The sequence below is a fragment of the Photinus pyralis genome, unplaced genomic scaffold, assembly GCF_008802855.1.
Source record: "Photinus pyralis isolate 1611_PpyrPB1 unplaced genomic scaffold, Ppyr1.3 Ppyr1.4_LG5, whole genome shotgun sequence".
NCBI classification, from domain to species: Eukaryota; Metazoa; Arthropoda; class Insecta; order Coleoptera; family Lampyridae; genus Photinus; species Photinus pyralis.
Genome location: NW_022170596.1, coordinates 24805186 through 24823485, shown reverse-complemented (window position 1 = coordinate 24823485; position 18300 = coordinate 24805186). Strand labels below are relative to the sequence as shown.

Here is an 18300-nt window from a genome sequence, read left to right as displayed (position 1 = left end):
AACAAGTGATTAGGGCGAACAGAGCAACAGGATGCCTAAACAACACGATATGGAGAAACCTTACAATCGAAACGAAAACTGGGATACATAAATCAACAATAAGAGCTTTAATGACATACACCGCGGAAACGAGGGCAGACATGGCCAAAATACAAAGATTATTGGAGATGATGCAGATGAAAGACGAAAAATAACAAATCAAACTCTTAGAGATATAATAAGAAGTGATAGGAAATTCGTACGAGATGTGAGATAGAAGAGAAAACAGTGAACCAAAAACAGGAAAATAGAATGGAATCAACAATAGCACAGATTAACTTAATCTGTGACAATAGCAAGAAACAGATCGCCAAACGGAAGAAGAGCAATAGGTCGCCCGAGGAAAAGTTGGTCAGATATCATTTGAAGCTAGAACCGAAGTTAAAACAGACAAAACTTATAGAAATAGCAAAAAGAAGAAGAATCTATTTCAAAAAAACAGGTTAAAAATACAATTACTACGCGGCGGTGAACATTCCAATTGTGGTCATTTTACAAGATTCTCACTCCTCTCATTACGTGAGTGTATGTTGTGTTGCCTATGCGTTGGAAACATTGACTGTTCATTCGCTGTTCATTGTAACTTCTTCCCACAAGAAGCAGTTGATATACAATACGATTAAAAATACCAGACCATTTTTAAATATTGAATCGGATTTTACAATTAAAATTAAGTTTGATAAAACGTCAATCTTTTTGTCTCTAACAATTAATAAATTAATAATTTCATGCATACAGTTTCGGTCAATTAATGGAATTTCTAATATGTTCATTCTTCACACAATTTTGAGATAATAGACTCCAACTTCCCAAACAGCCTAATCACAGTTTTTGAGATCGTCTACAGTTTTGAGTAGTTGTTCGTCTGGCTGCGCTCTTTTTGGGGCTAGAGTTGTATGATTGTTGGAAATTTGTAAAGAATAGGTATACGCGAAACAGCCAGATTTATCAAAATAAGAATACGTAAACTCTTCTAAATATAATTTAGAGCGACCCGAATAAACTCCCCCACCATGGAAATATGTCTTCAATTATGTAAAATATCTTAGCGATTATCAATACGTAACACGTTTAACAAACGGCCATTTCGGTTGTGCTCCTCATACACTGAAAGTATGCCCGTTTCTTCTCTGCAGAGACCATCCTTTTGGAATTATAAACCTTCGTCGAAAAAGAAAGTAAGCAATATTTTTCTCAAATCTGTTCCAATTATGTTTGGCAAAGTTTCAGTAGAAAAAGAACATTTAAATACGAATTTATTATTTATTGTGTAATAAATTTTGTTCTTATTTCCGATTACTTTGGTGAAATGTTTTTATTTTCGTGAATGTTTTAAATTCATAAACCGCCCTTACTCTTGTATTAGTAGATGCTTTCGACTTTAACTTTGCGTATTTAATAACGCGTTACCAATCGTATAAAGGAACATGTACTTGGTCTTCTTCAATGGTGTAAATTAAATTATTTTGTTTGCTGCTAATTTGGCAAAGGGCAAAGAGCGAGGCAAAGAGCAAATGGTTGCATTCTTACTTTACAAAAAGTTATTTGTTATAAAATTCTATTTAAAACGCGCACTGTATAAGCCGACACTCGTGCCAAAATTTGCTTTGTATAAATCACACTTGAATTGTTTAACTTTTATATTTTTAAACATTTGTTTTGTTGCTGTGATTGTATAATATTTTTAAATGCAAAGTCGATTGGTTCCGATAGCGTCTGCAGCTGATGCGTGCAGTTTCTAAAGATTGCTAACATAACATTACATTATTTTGGCGATCCTCCACTTTAACATCCGAATTGCGAATTGATAGATTTTTTAATTTTTTGCAACGAAGATGCGTGATATTGACTTGATCAACTTCCAGAAGAAGTCACTGAAGAACACCTACAATGCTAGAACGAGCGTTCGAGTGGAATTGTGTCATTGCAATAAAATAAATGATTAATCTTTGTAGTTTGCGAGAAATCAAACAATCATCAATCGCAAAACTAAAAAAGATCATCAGAGTTCACAAAAAGAATCACTTTTCCAAAATCTATGGGACTGGACAAATTTATACAGCAAATTTCATGAAAATTTGATGATTTTTAGTTGTCTGGCCAAGCAATTGGAATTTCCTTTCACGTTTACTAAAACTAATAAATTATAAAACCCTCCACATGCCAAATTTTGTCAAGATTATTTTCGCATCCCCTAATTTTATCGAATATAGAATGCTGAGTTAAAGTAGGTACCCATTCTTTACACAATAACTTTACATCCCTGTTATAATAAAAGGTTTTGAATTTTTTTGATGTACCTCAAGTAAGGCATATTGGACTCGTAGTCTGTTTAGAAAAACGATCCTTTTGTCGCCCTGAGTAACTTAAAGCATGCAATATAAATGTATTCTTTACGCGACAGTGTTCCCCTTTCCCTAATTTTAGTTGGAAGAGCAACAGCAATATCTTTCAGGTTGGACGTCGGTTTTGGGTTGTTATTTATCTTATCTTTTTCGCACTTATTTACGGATTCCCACAAGTCCCTTTTTAATTGACTCGTCTACTAATACTATTTTTATTGTTTTACATGTAAAATGATTTCCCATTAATCATCTTGTTGCTCACCTAATTGGGATAAAATTTGGAAATCGTTTGCAAAATCAATGAACCCAATTCTGTTTGGGAATTTTTTTTATTTTTTTCAACAACGGAGATCAATGGTACATCGACAAAGCCCAAAAACTGTAAAAAAGTCATCATATCGCATATTTCACAGAAATTATTTTCTCACATCCTGGTCGGGGCTAAAATCCTTTATCCATCAATGCAAGAAGTACTTTATGTAACAATTGAGTGAAAACACCCTACTTCACCCCGCCTTTTAATAGTGTTTTAATTCCCAAATTAATTTTTAAGTGAATAATCGTATTCTACGCTCCCGAAAATAAGAGACACCTGGATCGCATACACATTATGACCGAAAGCATCAGAAAAACACTTCAATTTGGTGCTATTTTTGACGCCATCTCGAATAACTCCACTTCCGGTTAGAATTTCGTGTTGGCAAACGGCATTTTCAAATTCGGCCTAGTCGAATTAGAAGGGATAACGGCTTTCACTCAATTGTTACATGAAATGCTTCTTGCATTTGGATTTTCGCAAAACCCGACTATCCCGTAGAATTATTATAATCTATACACATACTAAGTTACATCCTCGTTGTGGTAGATATTGCGGAACTTTCTTGAAGAAGCTCCCCAAACGACTTCCACCTACTAAAACCCTTCCCCTGTTAACCAAAAGTTCTCTCCCCAACCCCGAAAAACGCGAGCATTACATAAGGTTGGGTGGTGTTGGGTGGACATATGTTCGCACACTCATTGTTAGCCAAAGTGTTGTGCTCATTCCCCTCTGGCGTTATTTTCCCCATCTACTCTTATTTACTCTCGTGCCGTACACCAGGGTGAAGAAATTACTTATTCTGTTCCACTTCTCCTCCTCGCCGCCCATCAGCCTTACAATATTCAGCACCATTAAACCGACCCCCCACTGCTGCCTCAAGTTCTTCTCTCTCGTTGCTCCACCTTATGCACTGGAGGAAGGGATGCTCCTAAGGATGCTACTTGTCGTCTCTCATTGTAATAAGGTTGTACGTCCAAGAATTTCTGACACCCCAGTGTACTTCCCATTTCTCCCGCTTGCCGGGCCCTACTCAATTCTTTTCTCTGACCTTCATGATCCTCGCCGGTTCAATGCTAGCGATCACTAAAACGGGGTCCTTAGCTGAAATGCAATAGCTGCTACATGTTCCTATGCGGATCAGACGTAACAGCCAGGTTTCCTGGAAGCGTTCCAGCGCCCAGCCTACGTCGTTTATCGCATCCTGTTCTTTACTCGCCCCGAATGTAAGTTTTTCTCGGTTCATCTAATCCGTCCACCAGTAAACCCTTCTTCTCCCTTTGCCTCTCTTCAGGCTGTATCTCCACTATAATTTCCTGCAACCTTTCAGTGTCCATTCTGGGTGCATTCCAGCTTGCACTGCGTATTTCCTCCATAGGTGCCGGACTCAGGGGTTCATCCTTGAGGTCCTACAGTGCGTCATTTTGGTCACTTAATGTGTCCTGTTGTGGGACTTCTAACTCGTCCGAAACGAATGTGACGTCTATTATAGTGGTGTGCTTTCCCCTCGTGAACGTGACGTGGGATTAGTACCTTTGTTTATGGGGACCATTCCCAACGGCTCGGCCCAGTCCATAATCATCCATATCACTCCATAATCACACACTTTTAATCACAGGGATTCTGGTTTTAGATATGGATAGATTGTTGACAGGTTTAATTAAAGATCATTTTCAGCGGCCCGAAATTTCCCTTTTCAAAGAGGTACCTATTGCAATAATTTATTGCACAGCTGTTTAGGAAAATAGTGTGTAGGAGGTTGTTCTGCGTCTGATGTCGATACCATTTCATGTTACGTTGTGTAACATTGGTTTCTGAAACATTCGCCAAATCCTGCCAACAATATTTTTCTAATTTTAACGAAAGCGCTTATCAAAATCGGATGAAAAGCCTTACTTAACATTTATTTCTTCGGATGAAATTCCAGAAATGCGTTATTGCAGGCGAAAGTTAACGTTCCTTAAAATTAAATTAGCGACGGGTGTTAAGAGCGGTTCAGTTTAGTTTACTTGCGATCTATTTTTGACAGCCCACAAGGGGCCAGGGAGACGGGCAATTCGCCCAGAAGCTAAATCAACCTGAGGTTTTAGGCACTTGTTTATTCGCGACTGTGTCTAAATGTGAAACCTGTTGAGTGATCTTTTCAGTAATTAGGTGCAATTAATAATTAGTGTTAACGCGTATTTGAAGCGGTGAGTCTCAGTTGTCCGAAAGCAGTGTAGTTGTGCACCCCCTCACAATGGGGGGTAGGTGTCACGAATTTCTTCTAACTTTGAAACGAAAAAATCCAAATGCGTCCTGGGGATTTAGTCTTGTAGGGGGTGCGGATGTAAACACTCCTCTGATCGTAACGAAAGTAATTTCCGATTTATACGGGTAACGTGGTGGTTTAATGTGAACTTTTGTGCAGGTAGCTTTTGGATCACCATCGGATGGTGTTCTGCAGAGAGGCGACATCATAAGCAAAGTTGGAAATTATGATGCTAGGGATATTCGTCATGAAGATGCCCAAAATTTGTTTAGGAATGCCGGAGATAACATAAGGATTGTAGTTCAAAGGTAAGGGGAGGTGTTTTCCACATTTCCGATTATGTTTGGGGTGTTACAGGGACCATCAGGCCAGACCGAATACCAGTACTGGCTCATCCAGAAGTAGTTCGCGTAATTATGGCAGCCCCCTGTCGGTATCTCCACATTTATCACCAAGAGGAGGTGGTGCGTACCACGCCGGATCAGCTTTAATGCCGACATACGGCGCCCCTTTTGAAGAGATGCGCGAAGGGTATTTTGATGAAATACCGGACATTAGAGGTCAGCGTCGTAGAAACGATAACATAGACGTTCACGTTGTTAATCAGGTATGCTTATATTTGATTGATATATTTTTAATTCTCTCCAAGAATAGAATTAATCCTATATGCCAGATATTTTAATGCAATATGACATTTTAGCTCTACTTCTACAAAATATTCTAACCTACTGATATAATAGAACACGCATTTTTAGAAAGTGGAACAGTTAGGAAACAATGCCCGAATTCCTCCGCTCACAAGCTTCGTCTGGGTCACTTAACTCAAATTTGAAAATTGTGGTTCTCTATTGAATGTACTTAAAGTCTTTAAACATATGATAATCTTCAGCTGTTGTTGTCATGATTAGGCAAGGTTTGGATGTACTCCAGGAGATAGCAATTTGTTAGAGCAATAAACCGCAAAGATTGCAATTTAACACTTGGAAACATTAGTTTTCATTCATTTTACGTTTGTAACTTTCAGAACTAGATACTATGGTATAATTAGTGGGTATTTACCTCGGTATTTACGGAAAATGAATCAATGAATGAATAATTGAACGAGATTATATAAATACCGTGACTTTGCGAAAAGACCCTTTGATCTCAACGTGCATTTTTATTTTTTCCGGGAGCGGTATGTCCTGGGCGCGAATTGTCCTAGGAGCCAACGGTGTCCACCGAGACATAGGTAAGCTTCGAATCTGAAACTCCAAATTGAAATGAAACGTAGTCCTTTAATTGAAATGAATGATTCATAGACATTTGATCGGTTATTACACCATAGCATAAAGTAAATCGCGTTCGAAAAACGTCCGATGTTTCATTTCATATTTAATGCGCTGTTTACTCAACATGTATAAGAAATAGATTCCATTTTCTAAAAGTAGAGTACGATATCGAATTTATTTATAGTAAAATGCAATGCAAGAAACCACTCGGATTTATACTTGGAAGTTCTCGACTTTAACTGTCCGCTGGATTCAATTTAGGCGAAATTGAGATCTGTTTTAAATCAAACTTCAAAGGGTTAATTAATAATTACAATAAGTAATAAAGCGTAGGTGTAGGTATACACATTACATTTAAATTTCCTGGGTTTCTCAGTATCGTTTCAGAAACCCCGAGTTCGACTGAAATGCTGGAATCCTAGATTTGAATCATTTTTGAGGTTTCAAAGGCCAAAAACGAATACTTCCAGAAAAAAAAAAGGATTTGTGATGCAGATGCGTTACATCGTTTATTTTGTATTGAATCATTCCATTGGGGATCCGAATTTTAAAAGGATTTAAATGTTTGAAGGGTTTGGAAATTGAAGTTCAAGAAAAAACCGGAAATTTTCGCATCCATCTTTTATTTGCACAGTATATTTTAAAAAAAACATGATTTGAGAATTCCTCAGAACTGATGGAATGTTCAAATTTGTCCAAGAAAGAAATTAATAAACAATTTCCCCTACAAATCTTGCCATCGGAAAATTTGCTTGCGGAGTGTCCATCCTCAGAGAAACCTTATCCGCCGCCGGAAATTCCCCTTCTCTTCTGCCAAATATTCGTTCCTACAAATCTCCCCCTAGGAACGGAAAATTCGTCCTCGAAAAATTCGCACTAGAAATCTTTACCTTCTGAAGATTCGCGTTCAGGAAGGTTCGACCTTAACAGACTGACCTCAAGAAAACACGTCTCTTTTAATTTTTATAATGAGATACACAACAAAGCAATATAGTATAGTAGAAATATAGTAGAAAATAAATAATTGTTATTCTGTACGGCACTGGTCAAAATTTTACTGAAACAATTAATTTTTTGTAATGAAATAATTAATACCACGGCTGGCTCAGCAATGAATAAATTATATCAATGACTCTTACCTTGAGAAAGGTTGGTTCTTTATCTCCACTTAAAATCTGAAAATTAAAACCTGATACGGCACTCCAAATATAGCACAATATACGTTTTACACCTTGGACCTCAACGCTTTCGTGGTACAATTTATTTAAATGAAAGCACGCTAACCCGACAGTACTACGAAGCGAAATTGTTCGTTTACCTTTTAAAAGGGGACACTCAAGGTTCACCATTCACGGTTGAAAATTATATCAGCCGACCGGTCGACTCCACTAAGCAATCAAATTCCCCTTTTTGTTTAAATCCGTTACTTATTGTTAGCTTACTTGTAATGTCAATTTAAAAAGCACCCAGGCAACAATTTCGCCGAAATTGGTGACAGAAGTCTTCCGTTTGCGCGGCTAATGATTCTTGTTTATGAAGCGGATCTCCAAAATGGTACACGCAGCTCACTAGATTCGCCTCGAAAGTTTGGCCAAGAGTGCCTTTCTCCCATCCAATTTTTACTTATGTACCCGCCGAGCTCCGGTGTTGCAACGGGCCCACCGAAAGCCAAACGTTCACTCTGTTTTTCATACATGTGAAGGTATAGCAAAAACACCGTGTGTGATTCTCCGTCACGACGGTTTTTAAAATCGGCAACACTGTAGCGTTTTGTCTCTTATCTGTTGAACACTCGTTTCTTATTTTAACGTGCTTTATTTTCTCGCATATGACTATCTCCTACAGAGATTGAATATGGTCCTTCGAACAGAATTATTTAGAGATTGCTTTTACTCATTTTGGGGTGTAGGGTTACAGTATTCAATTGGCATGAGTGACGGTATGTCACCTTAACTACCCCAATTCTCTTACCGAGATTCAACAAGGAGAATATTTTGGCATTTGTCCCGGAGTCGAATATTTCATTAAAGTGAATTTATCTGCTGGTAGAAGGTAATTTTACAGGGTCAGCAACGAATTTTTCTTCTATGGGGAATAGTTGAATCACCTCTTGTCTATGAAGAGGTATCCCCACTTTTTTTCTGGCTCTCGACTCTGACCACGTTTTTCTCTGTTCGTCGTGACAGTTTTTTGGAAGTTGCATAAGCTACTGACGCACTAAATACGTCTACCGTTTCGTTGCTTTAAATAATTTACCACTAATGTCTATTCTGATTCAAAGGATGCAAGTGATTCCATTGGCGATGGTCAAGCGTTTCTCATTCAAAAGAAATCCAATTTTAATAATACCTATCGCTCTTATGAACAACGATGACACTTACCTAACAAATTACGTATTATTTTACCATAGCAATAACAAGTTTGCTTCATTCGTGCGTGGAGAAAACCGATGCGGAACGCGTGGTGGTTCTCATTGTTTGTTTGTTTATTTTTGACGGTCTGTTACTTTAAAAGAAGTTCCACAGAAATTGGTCTTAAAAAAATTAGAATAGATTCATACACACGGTGTTTTTTTTGGAAGCTCGTTTTTACGTTGATTGCAGTATTTAAGGAAACACCATAGTATAATAATAAGGTCTTTATTAGATGACGATCTAAAGGGCGAAGTTCACCTAGGGGCAACATCGCCACCAGGTGTTCTTCCACTTAACCCATAACATAACTTCAGTTTAAATGTTTACAATTTCGATGGACGGGTGACAAAGAGAGAACACACACACACACACACAAAGACAATACTGTGAAAAAAAAAAGTTAATTAATAAGTAACTTGAGAATGGGACACTTTACTCGTTCAAAAGAATGTGACGTAGTGCTGATTTAAACCTGGACACTGTAAGCTTTTTAATATTCGATGGAATGGCGCATTGTAGACAGTGGTAATGCTATATGAAAAAGGTTTTTTGAATATCTCTGAACTATGAGAAGGGATAGTAATGAGATCCTTTCGTCTGATATTTACACTATGAACGTCAGTTCGAAAGGTGATTTTATTATAAAGATACGGTGGTGTTTTAAAAAATATTATTTTGTGATACAAAATCGCCGCGTGAAGGAGTCGACTTTTTTCCATATCAAACCAGGATATTGATTTTAATTTATGCGAAACGCTTTGAAATTTACGTATGCCATAAATCAATCTTAAGCAAGAATTCTGAATTACCTGTAACCTTCTCTTATGCGAGTACGAGAGTCGAGGACCATATACAGCACTGCAATACGTAAAGTGAGATAATACAAGTGACCTACAGAGCAAAATTTTTGATGAAATTGATAATAAGGATCTAATTCCATATACATATGTACCGAAGACTTGAGTACATTTTTTAATATGAGTGTTGTAATTAAGTTTAACGTCAATAGTCAGACCGAGATTTCGGGCTTTGTCTACCAACTCCAGTCTTTCTCCATCAATCCTTATATCCAAAAGCGCACACACTTCCTCACGGGCAACAACATTATATTGAGCGCCAAATAACATCAATTTACATTTACTTAAGTTTATATTTAATGAATGCTGAGCTGCATAAGAAATGAAATTATTTAAATCTTCATTCATTTCTTTATTAGCCTTGGCGATATCGGATTTATCAAAACTGTAATACAACTGAGTATCGTCTGCACACAAATGATATTTGCAAAATTTTAGCTTTTTAATGATGTTTGCAGTGTAAATTGAAAAGAATATGGGACCTAAAATAGAACCTTGCGGTACTCCACACTGCAGATATGCCGTATCTGAACAATTCCCATCGACTGCAACTACTTGGCTTCTATCATTTAAATAATTAGATACAAGTCTAATGGAATGTTCGGCGAAGCCAATGGAATACAACATAGAAACAAACAAATCATGATTTAAGGTATCGAACGCTTTTGAAAAATCCAACAATATTAACACTGTAAATTTGTGACTGTCCACGGCTGACAAAATATCGTCGGTTACCTTAAGTAAAGCCGTCTCACAACTATATCCCGATCTAAAGCCTGATAGCATTTCTGGAAAAATATTATGCTGGGGCTCCTTTAAACATTTTCAAATAAATCTCCAAATGAAACGCGAAATTCTTAGTAAAATCTACATCTCCTTATCAGCACCAGAACAAGTGCGATATTTAAATTTTGCCTGATAATAAAACTTCTTATCGCAAAGACCAGATGTGTCCTACTTCTAACCTCTTATTTAAATTGAATAAATTATAAAAGCGATAAAATTTAATCAATTTACAACAAGGAAAAACAACAGTGAGATGCCAATTCAAATAAAACGAACCACGTCTATGCTCCCGTGCGAGCATAAAAAACACAATAGGCAAAATTAGAGAGGTTCTGACATCCCTAACATACAATCAACTTCTTATTTTACTACAACACCAAAATCTGTCGCCGTTGTCTAATCTATATTATGAACATGTCTCTTAAGATACGTTACAATGAAAATGACTAATTAGATAACATACTAAAAAAAATGAATTTTGAACAAAGCGCACAAGGCCTTGACAGCGTTATGACAAAAGGATCCGCTTTTGCTTCTTCATTTCTAATCTGATAAATCTATGCAATGTTTTTTTGTTGGTACCTAGTTATTTTGAAGAAATTCTTAATGACCCGCAAAAAATAAAATGAAAAAACAACATACTTCCTCAATAAAATTGCTTTAGCGAAAATTTTATGTCGGCTAGAAAATTCTGCCAAAATCTTACTTACATAAATATTTGTCAATGTCAAAAACAACTAAATTTGCTCCGAAAGTCTACGCCTACGATTTTTGATTAATATTTTATCATGACCTAGTTAACAGATGGAATTTTGTTACAGGATAAATACCATGTTATCCAGTGAAGTTACCTTATTATTTCAAAGGGTGTGAAAACTGGTCCCAAATCTTTATAGCGAATTTGTGGGTGACACTGTAATTGAACTTTTGTCTGTAAATCAAGATTTGGGGACAACTGTTTCGTCTTTTTCTAAATATTCCGCGTTATAAATAAATTTCTAGAAAACACATGTTGCTTGCAATCAATTTTGAATTTGTAAAATCGAATACTCGCCTAAGCTATGGAAAGTGGCGAAAATGTATTAAAAATATAATATTTAGTACCGACGTCACGGGTGGGGCATATTTTCAGTTATTCCATCAGTTAATCTTAGGTATTGGTAAAGTGTAGTGATTTTTCCAACCATGATCCTCACAAGAATACATTCAAACTCTTTTCATCCAGAAAATGAAGGAGCTATTATGTGGGTAAGAGATGCTACACAATCATTCCATTTTTAAAACAGTGTTCATTTTTCATTCTTGCCAAAATCTGGACAAGCGGAACGGGATGACATAATTTTAGAATAAAATCTTCCACTTCGTTCAAATTAAAAGGTATTTTTAGACACCTAACCTTCACACCTTTAAGATATTTCAGGGACGATTAACTTTCTTAGTCCATCTTTGAATTAGCTTTAAATTCGAGCAGTGCAATTTTAAATTGCGCAAAAACCTTAGACAGCCCATTTTAGAGCGCTAAGAATAGACGTTGCGAAATAGACACTTGCCAATTTATCACCAAATCATTTAGCATTTCACTTTCTTGAATAAGATCGGCCATTATAATTCATTCTGAAAATGAAACACTTTTTTTTGCCAAATTTGCTTTTTAAATAAAGCAATTGTTTCATGTGGTAGATTTTGTGCGAGTTGACCTTATCGGCACTTGGCGCGCTCCGACGAAGTTCCATCTAAAATTAGGCGTTTTCAATTAAAAACGTAATAAAGGAGTCATGCATATTTCGAAATGAAATCCTTTAATGCTTCCTGGCGATTTAGAAGGCCAGTGGGTATGTAGGCTTGGTAGCTGTCCAAATTGATAATTGCGTCAAAAGGGGCCTAGTTCGTTCGTTATGAAACCGATAGATTTGGCTCAACACTAAGGTTAAGCTACGTCATTTTCAATCACGTATTCCAAATGGAAGAGTTCTCAAGTTCATTGGCAAAATGAAAGAGTTCCATCCGTTATTTTTTCTCAGTGGGAGTAAAGAGCAACGATCTCAATTTTAGAATTACATTGCGGAAGCCTGTACTATTTCGATCATCCCACGCAACTGAAACGTTTTTGAAAAGTGATCTTGTTGAGATAAGCAATCCACATACCAAACATTAAGCCATAGTTAATTTTTCCGGACTCATGACCAACGATGATTTAAATTGTAACTACGTGAAACTGATGTATTTTCTCTGACGCCCTGGGAAAAGAAGATCTTGTTTCAACCAGAAACCGTATAGAAGACACAAGACTAAATTATGCTAGCAGGGATCAGAGAGACCCACTTTGTGTTAAATTTCAACTGAATATATGCAAAATACTTTGAACCAGGCGAAGACTTGTTTCATCCCCTTAGTAATGTAATTCATGCTCTTATGTGTGAACTAGTACTCATTGTCTTATTATCTGTTGTGGTAGCCATATCGTACAACCCCCCTAGTACTACCGGGGGCAAAAGTGAAACCTGATCAAACCATCACTGAGTGTTACCTTCGTCATCATCCAAACCCAAACGTCAGAGCACGTCCTCACCACCTAGACGCAGACTATTATTATAAACAAAAGGTATTTGCAACTTCAGTTTAATTATTTGCTTTTACTGCCTTAGTTTATCTTGTTCACTTGCGCGTAGAACAATTGAGCTTGGGCTAGCTTATCCATATACTGGGTGTAATGATGCTCTGATTATTTGCTTTTGTTACTTTAGTTTATGTTCTTCACTTTCGCTTCCGCTTTTTATTCAGTACATAATAATTGCGCGAATCTCTCTCATCTCTATGATTTACCTACATTAGGTTGCCGATTCTGTACTACAAAGAATTTCTACCGATGATCCTTCAAAGCAGGTTAATGTTTTTTTGTTTGAGGATCTCTTTATAACGCATTTAACACGTTAACAAAGATTGTGTGAATCAAAGATTGTGCTTCTTTTTCATTTGTTAAAGTACTAATAGACATTAACATCGATCACCGAAGCTACTGGAACTGAAAACTATGGTTCCGGAAGAAATGCTCGCAAATAATTTTTAAAAAATGTTTATGTAAGCATTAGGGATGGACATGATTCCAACTATATTATTCATTATACCATTTTGTCAGCACTTTTGTAATTTTTCATGTTCTCTGTTCTTCGATGTCGCTTAAAGGCTTTTCGTGTTCCTCGTCAGTCGTCATTATAGCATCCTCCTCTTCGTTTAAAGCTTCTTGAAATTATTCATTTCATCTTTCCTTTATTTGTGCATTATAATGTTTGTCTGATCCCCAATATCCTTTTCTTTTAGTTCTCACTTCTTTATAACATTTTTTTACTTCATTTCTTTCATAGGAATGGAAAATTTTGTTTTAACTTCTGCTCCGTTTTTAGTTAAAATGGCTTATAAATTATAGCGATATTCTTTTCGTTGCTCCTTGTCTTGATTATCCATTTTTTCCATATCTTCTTGCGAAATGTAGTATTTATGCATTCCATTCATCTTCTTTAAATTAAAGTTCTTTTTTATTAAATAGAGCTGGTCCTTTTTTTAATAACGATCAAACACAACTTGTGCACGCAATTTACGCTGAGTATTACGGAACTACAATTCACTTTTCTATAACGCTCCAGAATGACACTTGGGCTTCCTCTCACGTAATTTTTTCCACTTGGGCAAATGGTCATTTTCCAAAAAAACCAACTGGCTAAAATGGACTACAAGATCGCTTTGAATCTACATACTTAAAACTGTCTTTCCTAAGCTCGGTTATCCGAACGCTCTGGACCTTTCTTTGACCAGGTCGGCCAAAAAAATCTAATCTTCCACTCTCTATCTAGCTCCATTGCCAAAGCGAGAATGCCTAATTTTGTGCAAAACTAATCCCCTCTCTATAGTCATTTTTTTAACACCTACTTCATGATGGAAACTTGAACTCACTATGACCACTATTTATTTGGTGGAATGTTCTTGATACCTTGACTCCTTTTAAACTTACAAATATTTCTTCCGCAAACATCAAAGGAAAAAAATCACAAAAAATTTTTACTCATTACAGCATCGTTGTGACAAGGCCTCTTAGCATTTTGAATTAATGTGTTTTAATTAATGTGTTAATCTAATTAACTGTTTCAGATTAGTACAGCTTTCATACTAAATTAGTTACAAGAACTTTGTTTTGCAACGTTTGGAGGTTTGAACTTAACTATCAGGTTTAAAAAGTGGCAAATCACTACTTATTTTCATACGACAGGATTTTCATATGATAGGATTACTTCAAAGTTGACTCAACGAACCCCAATGATGCAAATTCATTTGGGAATCATTCGTGTGGAATCGAAATTTTGTGACAGCGATCCTGTTGTGCCTGATGTTTAATGCATATTTCTGCAGTATAATCAGTACAGGGTGTCCCAGATTCAGTTAGAATTGCACCGATTATTAAAGATGAAAATTAAAATTCCAACATTCTAACATCTATACTTGAAAATGGTATGAAATTGAAATTCAAGACTATTGATAATCAATAGCAACTTTCTTTTATTTAAATAGACGTGGTATTAGCGTTTTGCATGACCAAGAAGTTTTTTTGACGATATGGGGTTACACACGAGTGAAGAAGGAATATCAGTAAAATCAACTATTAAATTATTTAGTAGGTTTAATTTTCTAATTAATTGCTCTGCTCTTCGCCTTCTTCTATTTATAAATTATCTTTCCATCTTTAAGCGGAAAAGCAATCATCCATATATCGATAATTATTGATAATTGAAGTCTATCCACATTATCGGTAGACATCGATAGATCGATCATTTTTCCCCCTAATCGTGATGTATTATTCTTTCTGCCACAGGTGGCCATTTTCATAATACGAAAAATTATCCATTTATCGATAACATAGAAAATCGATAATTGACAATATCGATAAGCGTCAATATTGATAATCGATATTGACAATATCGACCGATAATATCGGTATAACGATAATTTTTTTTATAATTGACTAGATTTTCCCCCGCGACTCCCTACACTCGCTATTGCCTGATATATGATAACAGCAGCCCAGAGTACAAAATGTAAATGTAAACACATCGGAACAGTACGACGCAAGTGACTTGGCGCATGTATGGATCGATACACGAAATAATAGAGTGCGATATCAACGAAAAAAGAAAGTTTTTAAACAATCTTATATTGCGAACGAATCCAATTGTTCTAAACCATCTGGAAACACACAGAGACACATAAAAAATGTCAGCAAAATCCGTCCAGCCGGAGGAGCTCAGGTACAAACACACGTACAGAAAAATTTTATATATAAAAAAAAAAGATAATCGATATTGAATTTTTATTACTGCTGCAATCCTAATCGATCTGGGCCACTCTGCACCATTTTTGACTTTACCTCGGAAATGGCAACTGAAACAAATGATCTCAAAAATCTAGTGAAATGAAATGAGTTGATTTGCCACTTTCGACCACCCCAACTGCTTAACCAACGCTTTTCTCTTCCCTTAGGTGGTTCACAAGCAATTTAATTCTCCGATTGGTCTCTACAGTGATCCGAACATAGCAGACACCCTTCAAAGACAAACCGGCGCTAACGTGTAAGTAAATAAGCATCCGTTTTACCAAAAACCTCACATCTTCTTGCAGTTCTCGCCGTAACGTGAAATACGATCCATCGAAAAGCGAAACCTACAAAGCGCTCCAAGAGCAAAGCTACTCCGATCGCGTACACGAAGTGCCAGTCCCTCCACAAACCAGAATTTATACTCCAATACCGGGCAAGGTAAAAACCCACAATTTTTAATCTAATTCCGTTTCCTTACGCTTCCCGCACTTTGAAGAAACACCATAACGCTACGCACCATCAACCTTACCAGAACAATACGAACTCATTGGCAAGTCCCGATGACGACGACATCCAACAGAGCCACTCGTTCAAAAGACTAATGTGGAGCGTCCTGCCCGAAACGGATTACTAAACCCATTTAGCCGAAAATGTGATGTTAACATTTTTGTTTTAAGAAACAATTTAGAAATTCGTCTAACAACACATTTTTGAATTTTGTAAATGCAAAAAAAACACCCTTGCAAACACGTAGAGCAAATGATGCAATTTCTTATATCTAAGTTGTTGTTTTGCTTAGTTATATAATCATTCGCTTAATATTAACATAAAATTGTATTTTTTTCATTAACATTATCGATGTTTTATTTTTGAGAGTTTATTTTTATTTATGAAATATTATTATACATACAAAAAGGTACGAGTGAAATCTAGTCAAAACTCTGGGCATGGTCAGTGCCGCTTGTTATTAGACTGTAAGTAATTTTCTAAAAACTATCCCATGTAATTATATTATACTTTAAAAACAAGGAGTGTTGTATAAGATATCTATCAGCCTTAAATAAAAATGTATTTATTTTCATTGGATTGATTGTAGAACAAAGATCCGCAGGTATTAGACAAGATTCGCTGTCATTTTCTTGATGCAAAAATTCTGCCGCAATAGCTTAAGCGTTATTACTAGCTGTGTCAAATGGCAGTTTTTCATTTTTTTTTGCCTTTATTTTTGAGTGGGCGGGGTTTTAGCCAAGGCTGCTCTATCCACTATAGATTTACAAATACCCATGCCCGAACCCGGATTCGAACCAGGAACCCTTAGCACCACAGTCCCGCTTTAACTGAACTTTCCATTATGATCCGCTTTTGACACCTCTACAACTTCCTAATACAGCAGAAGAGTTTTTCTAGATGGCCAATGATGTACAGACACGTGGTATATCAAAAGTGATTAATTTTTTATTGGGAAATACCTTTTCAGGATTGTATTGCATTGCGTTGGTGGTCAAAACTTTAAGAGACAATATCTCGAACACCGTTTGTCGGAGTACGTCACAAAGGCAAGATGCAGCGGCGCCGGAAGGGTAAGGCGAGTAAGGCATCGAACTTAGGCCTCGCGCTTGATAGGCCTCGCACCGGTGTCTGAAATACCATTGAGAAGATGTAATGACATCCATAAATACCAGTAATAATTTAATAAAGTTTCACGACTGCCAGAAAATGTTTTTGTGTACATTGCAATTTGCAAGGTGAATGTTCTTTGCATTCGCTTAACACTTTCTGTTACAGCCACAGCGGAAGTTTGAATGACCCTTAGCATATCATAATTCATTGAATGAAAGAAAATTGCTGAAACGCCAGAAATTGCACCATTTAGTTCCTCTTTTTGTTTTCACATTCCCACTCAGTCGTCAGCTATATCAAGTTTCCTATATAATGTGGTCTTTATTTAAACAAATATTTTATGCCAATTTATATCATATTCGCATGGGGCGAGATTCAGCTCAAGTTAAACGCGCGTGCTGTAAAGAGATAAAGATATTTTTATACCTTACTACCAGTGTATTATAAATAATGATCTTTGCTACCAGTAGACTAGTACGTACCTACCTACAAAGATTATACATTTGTGATTGTGATTATTTAATTAATATTGTTTTCAATTTTCCATTCGACGGATTTTACTTCATTTATTGACCAATTTCCCTACATTAATGTAAGTACTTTTAACTTTACCTACTTGTTTGTAGGTACCTAATTTGTAATAAGCGCTTAGTAACGTTCTTACTATCCTATTTTTATTACCTAATAGACACCCTCTTACATGGCAACGTGAAGTTGTGATGATATGAATGACTAATACTAATAACTAACAACACTATTATCTATTATATAACTTTTATAATTATAATAATAATGTTTATTTGTGCTCATTGTGCAGCTATGGCTTTACACTAGTCAATAGGTATAGAAAAACGGGCATCTTATGAGTTATGACACATACGCATACCTAACATTATGCATAATTTCAGTTTACATCCACAAATTTACCTTTATGTTATCACATCTGTGTTTACCATATTTTCCCGAGAACTACCCTACCTAGCATAGGCCTCTTCGGCGCATTTTGCCTTAGGCCTCCTAAAGCCTAGCGGCGGCGCTG

At 36.3% G+C, this 18300-nt stretch overlaps 1 protein-coding gene across 4 annotated transcripts; it reads left to right on the top strand.

Annotated features, from left to right (window-relative positions):
* Positions 1 to 1082: 1082 nt before the first annotated feature.
* LOC116170558 (PDZ and LIM domain protein 3-like) lies at positions 1083 to 16722 on the top strand. 4 transcript variants are annotated; one of them, XM_031487034.1, is made up of 8 exons: positions 1083 to 1217; positions 5111 to 5259; positions 5309 to 5558; positions 12735 to 12881; positions 13112 to 13162; positions 15806 to 15894; positions 15944 to 16079; positions 16138 to 16722. In XM_031487034.1, the coding sequence occupies exons 1-8, from the start codon at positions 1155 to 1157 to the stop codon at positions 16273 to 16275; spliced, it is 1023 nt and encodes a 340-aa protein (XP_031342894.1). In that variant the 5' UTR covers positions 1083 to 1154; the 3' UTR covers positions 16276 to 16722. The 4 variants fall into 4 exon arrangements, with proteins under 4 accessions (XP_031342894.1, XP_031342893.1, XP_031342892.1 ...); XM_031487032.1 differs by lacking the exon at positions 1083 to 1217 and adding an exon at positions 4754 to 5056; XM_031487033.1 differs by lacking the exons at positions 1083 to 1217; positions 13112 to 13162 and adding an exon at positions 4752 to 5056.
* The last annotated feature ends 1578 nt before the right edge of the window (positions 16723 to 18300 follow it).

Coding starts and splice junctions, on each gene's coding strand:
- LOC116170558 (XM_031487032.1), top strand. CDS start 4,940: ATGGGGGGTAGGTGTCACGAATTTCTTCTAACTTTGAAACGAAAAAAT. Junction 5,057..5,110: donor CTCCTCTGATCGTAACGAAA/GTAATTTCCGAT, acceptor ACTTTTGTGCAG/GTAGCTTTTGGATCACCATC. Junction 5,260..5,308: donor ATAAGGATTGTAGTTCAAAG/GTAAGGGGAGGT, acceptor GGGGTGTTACAG/GGACCATCAGGCCAGACCGA.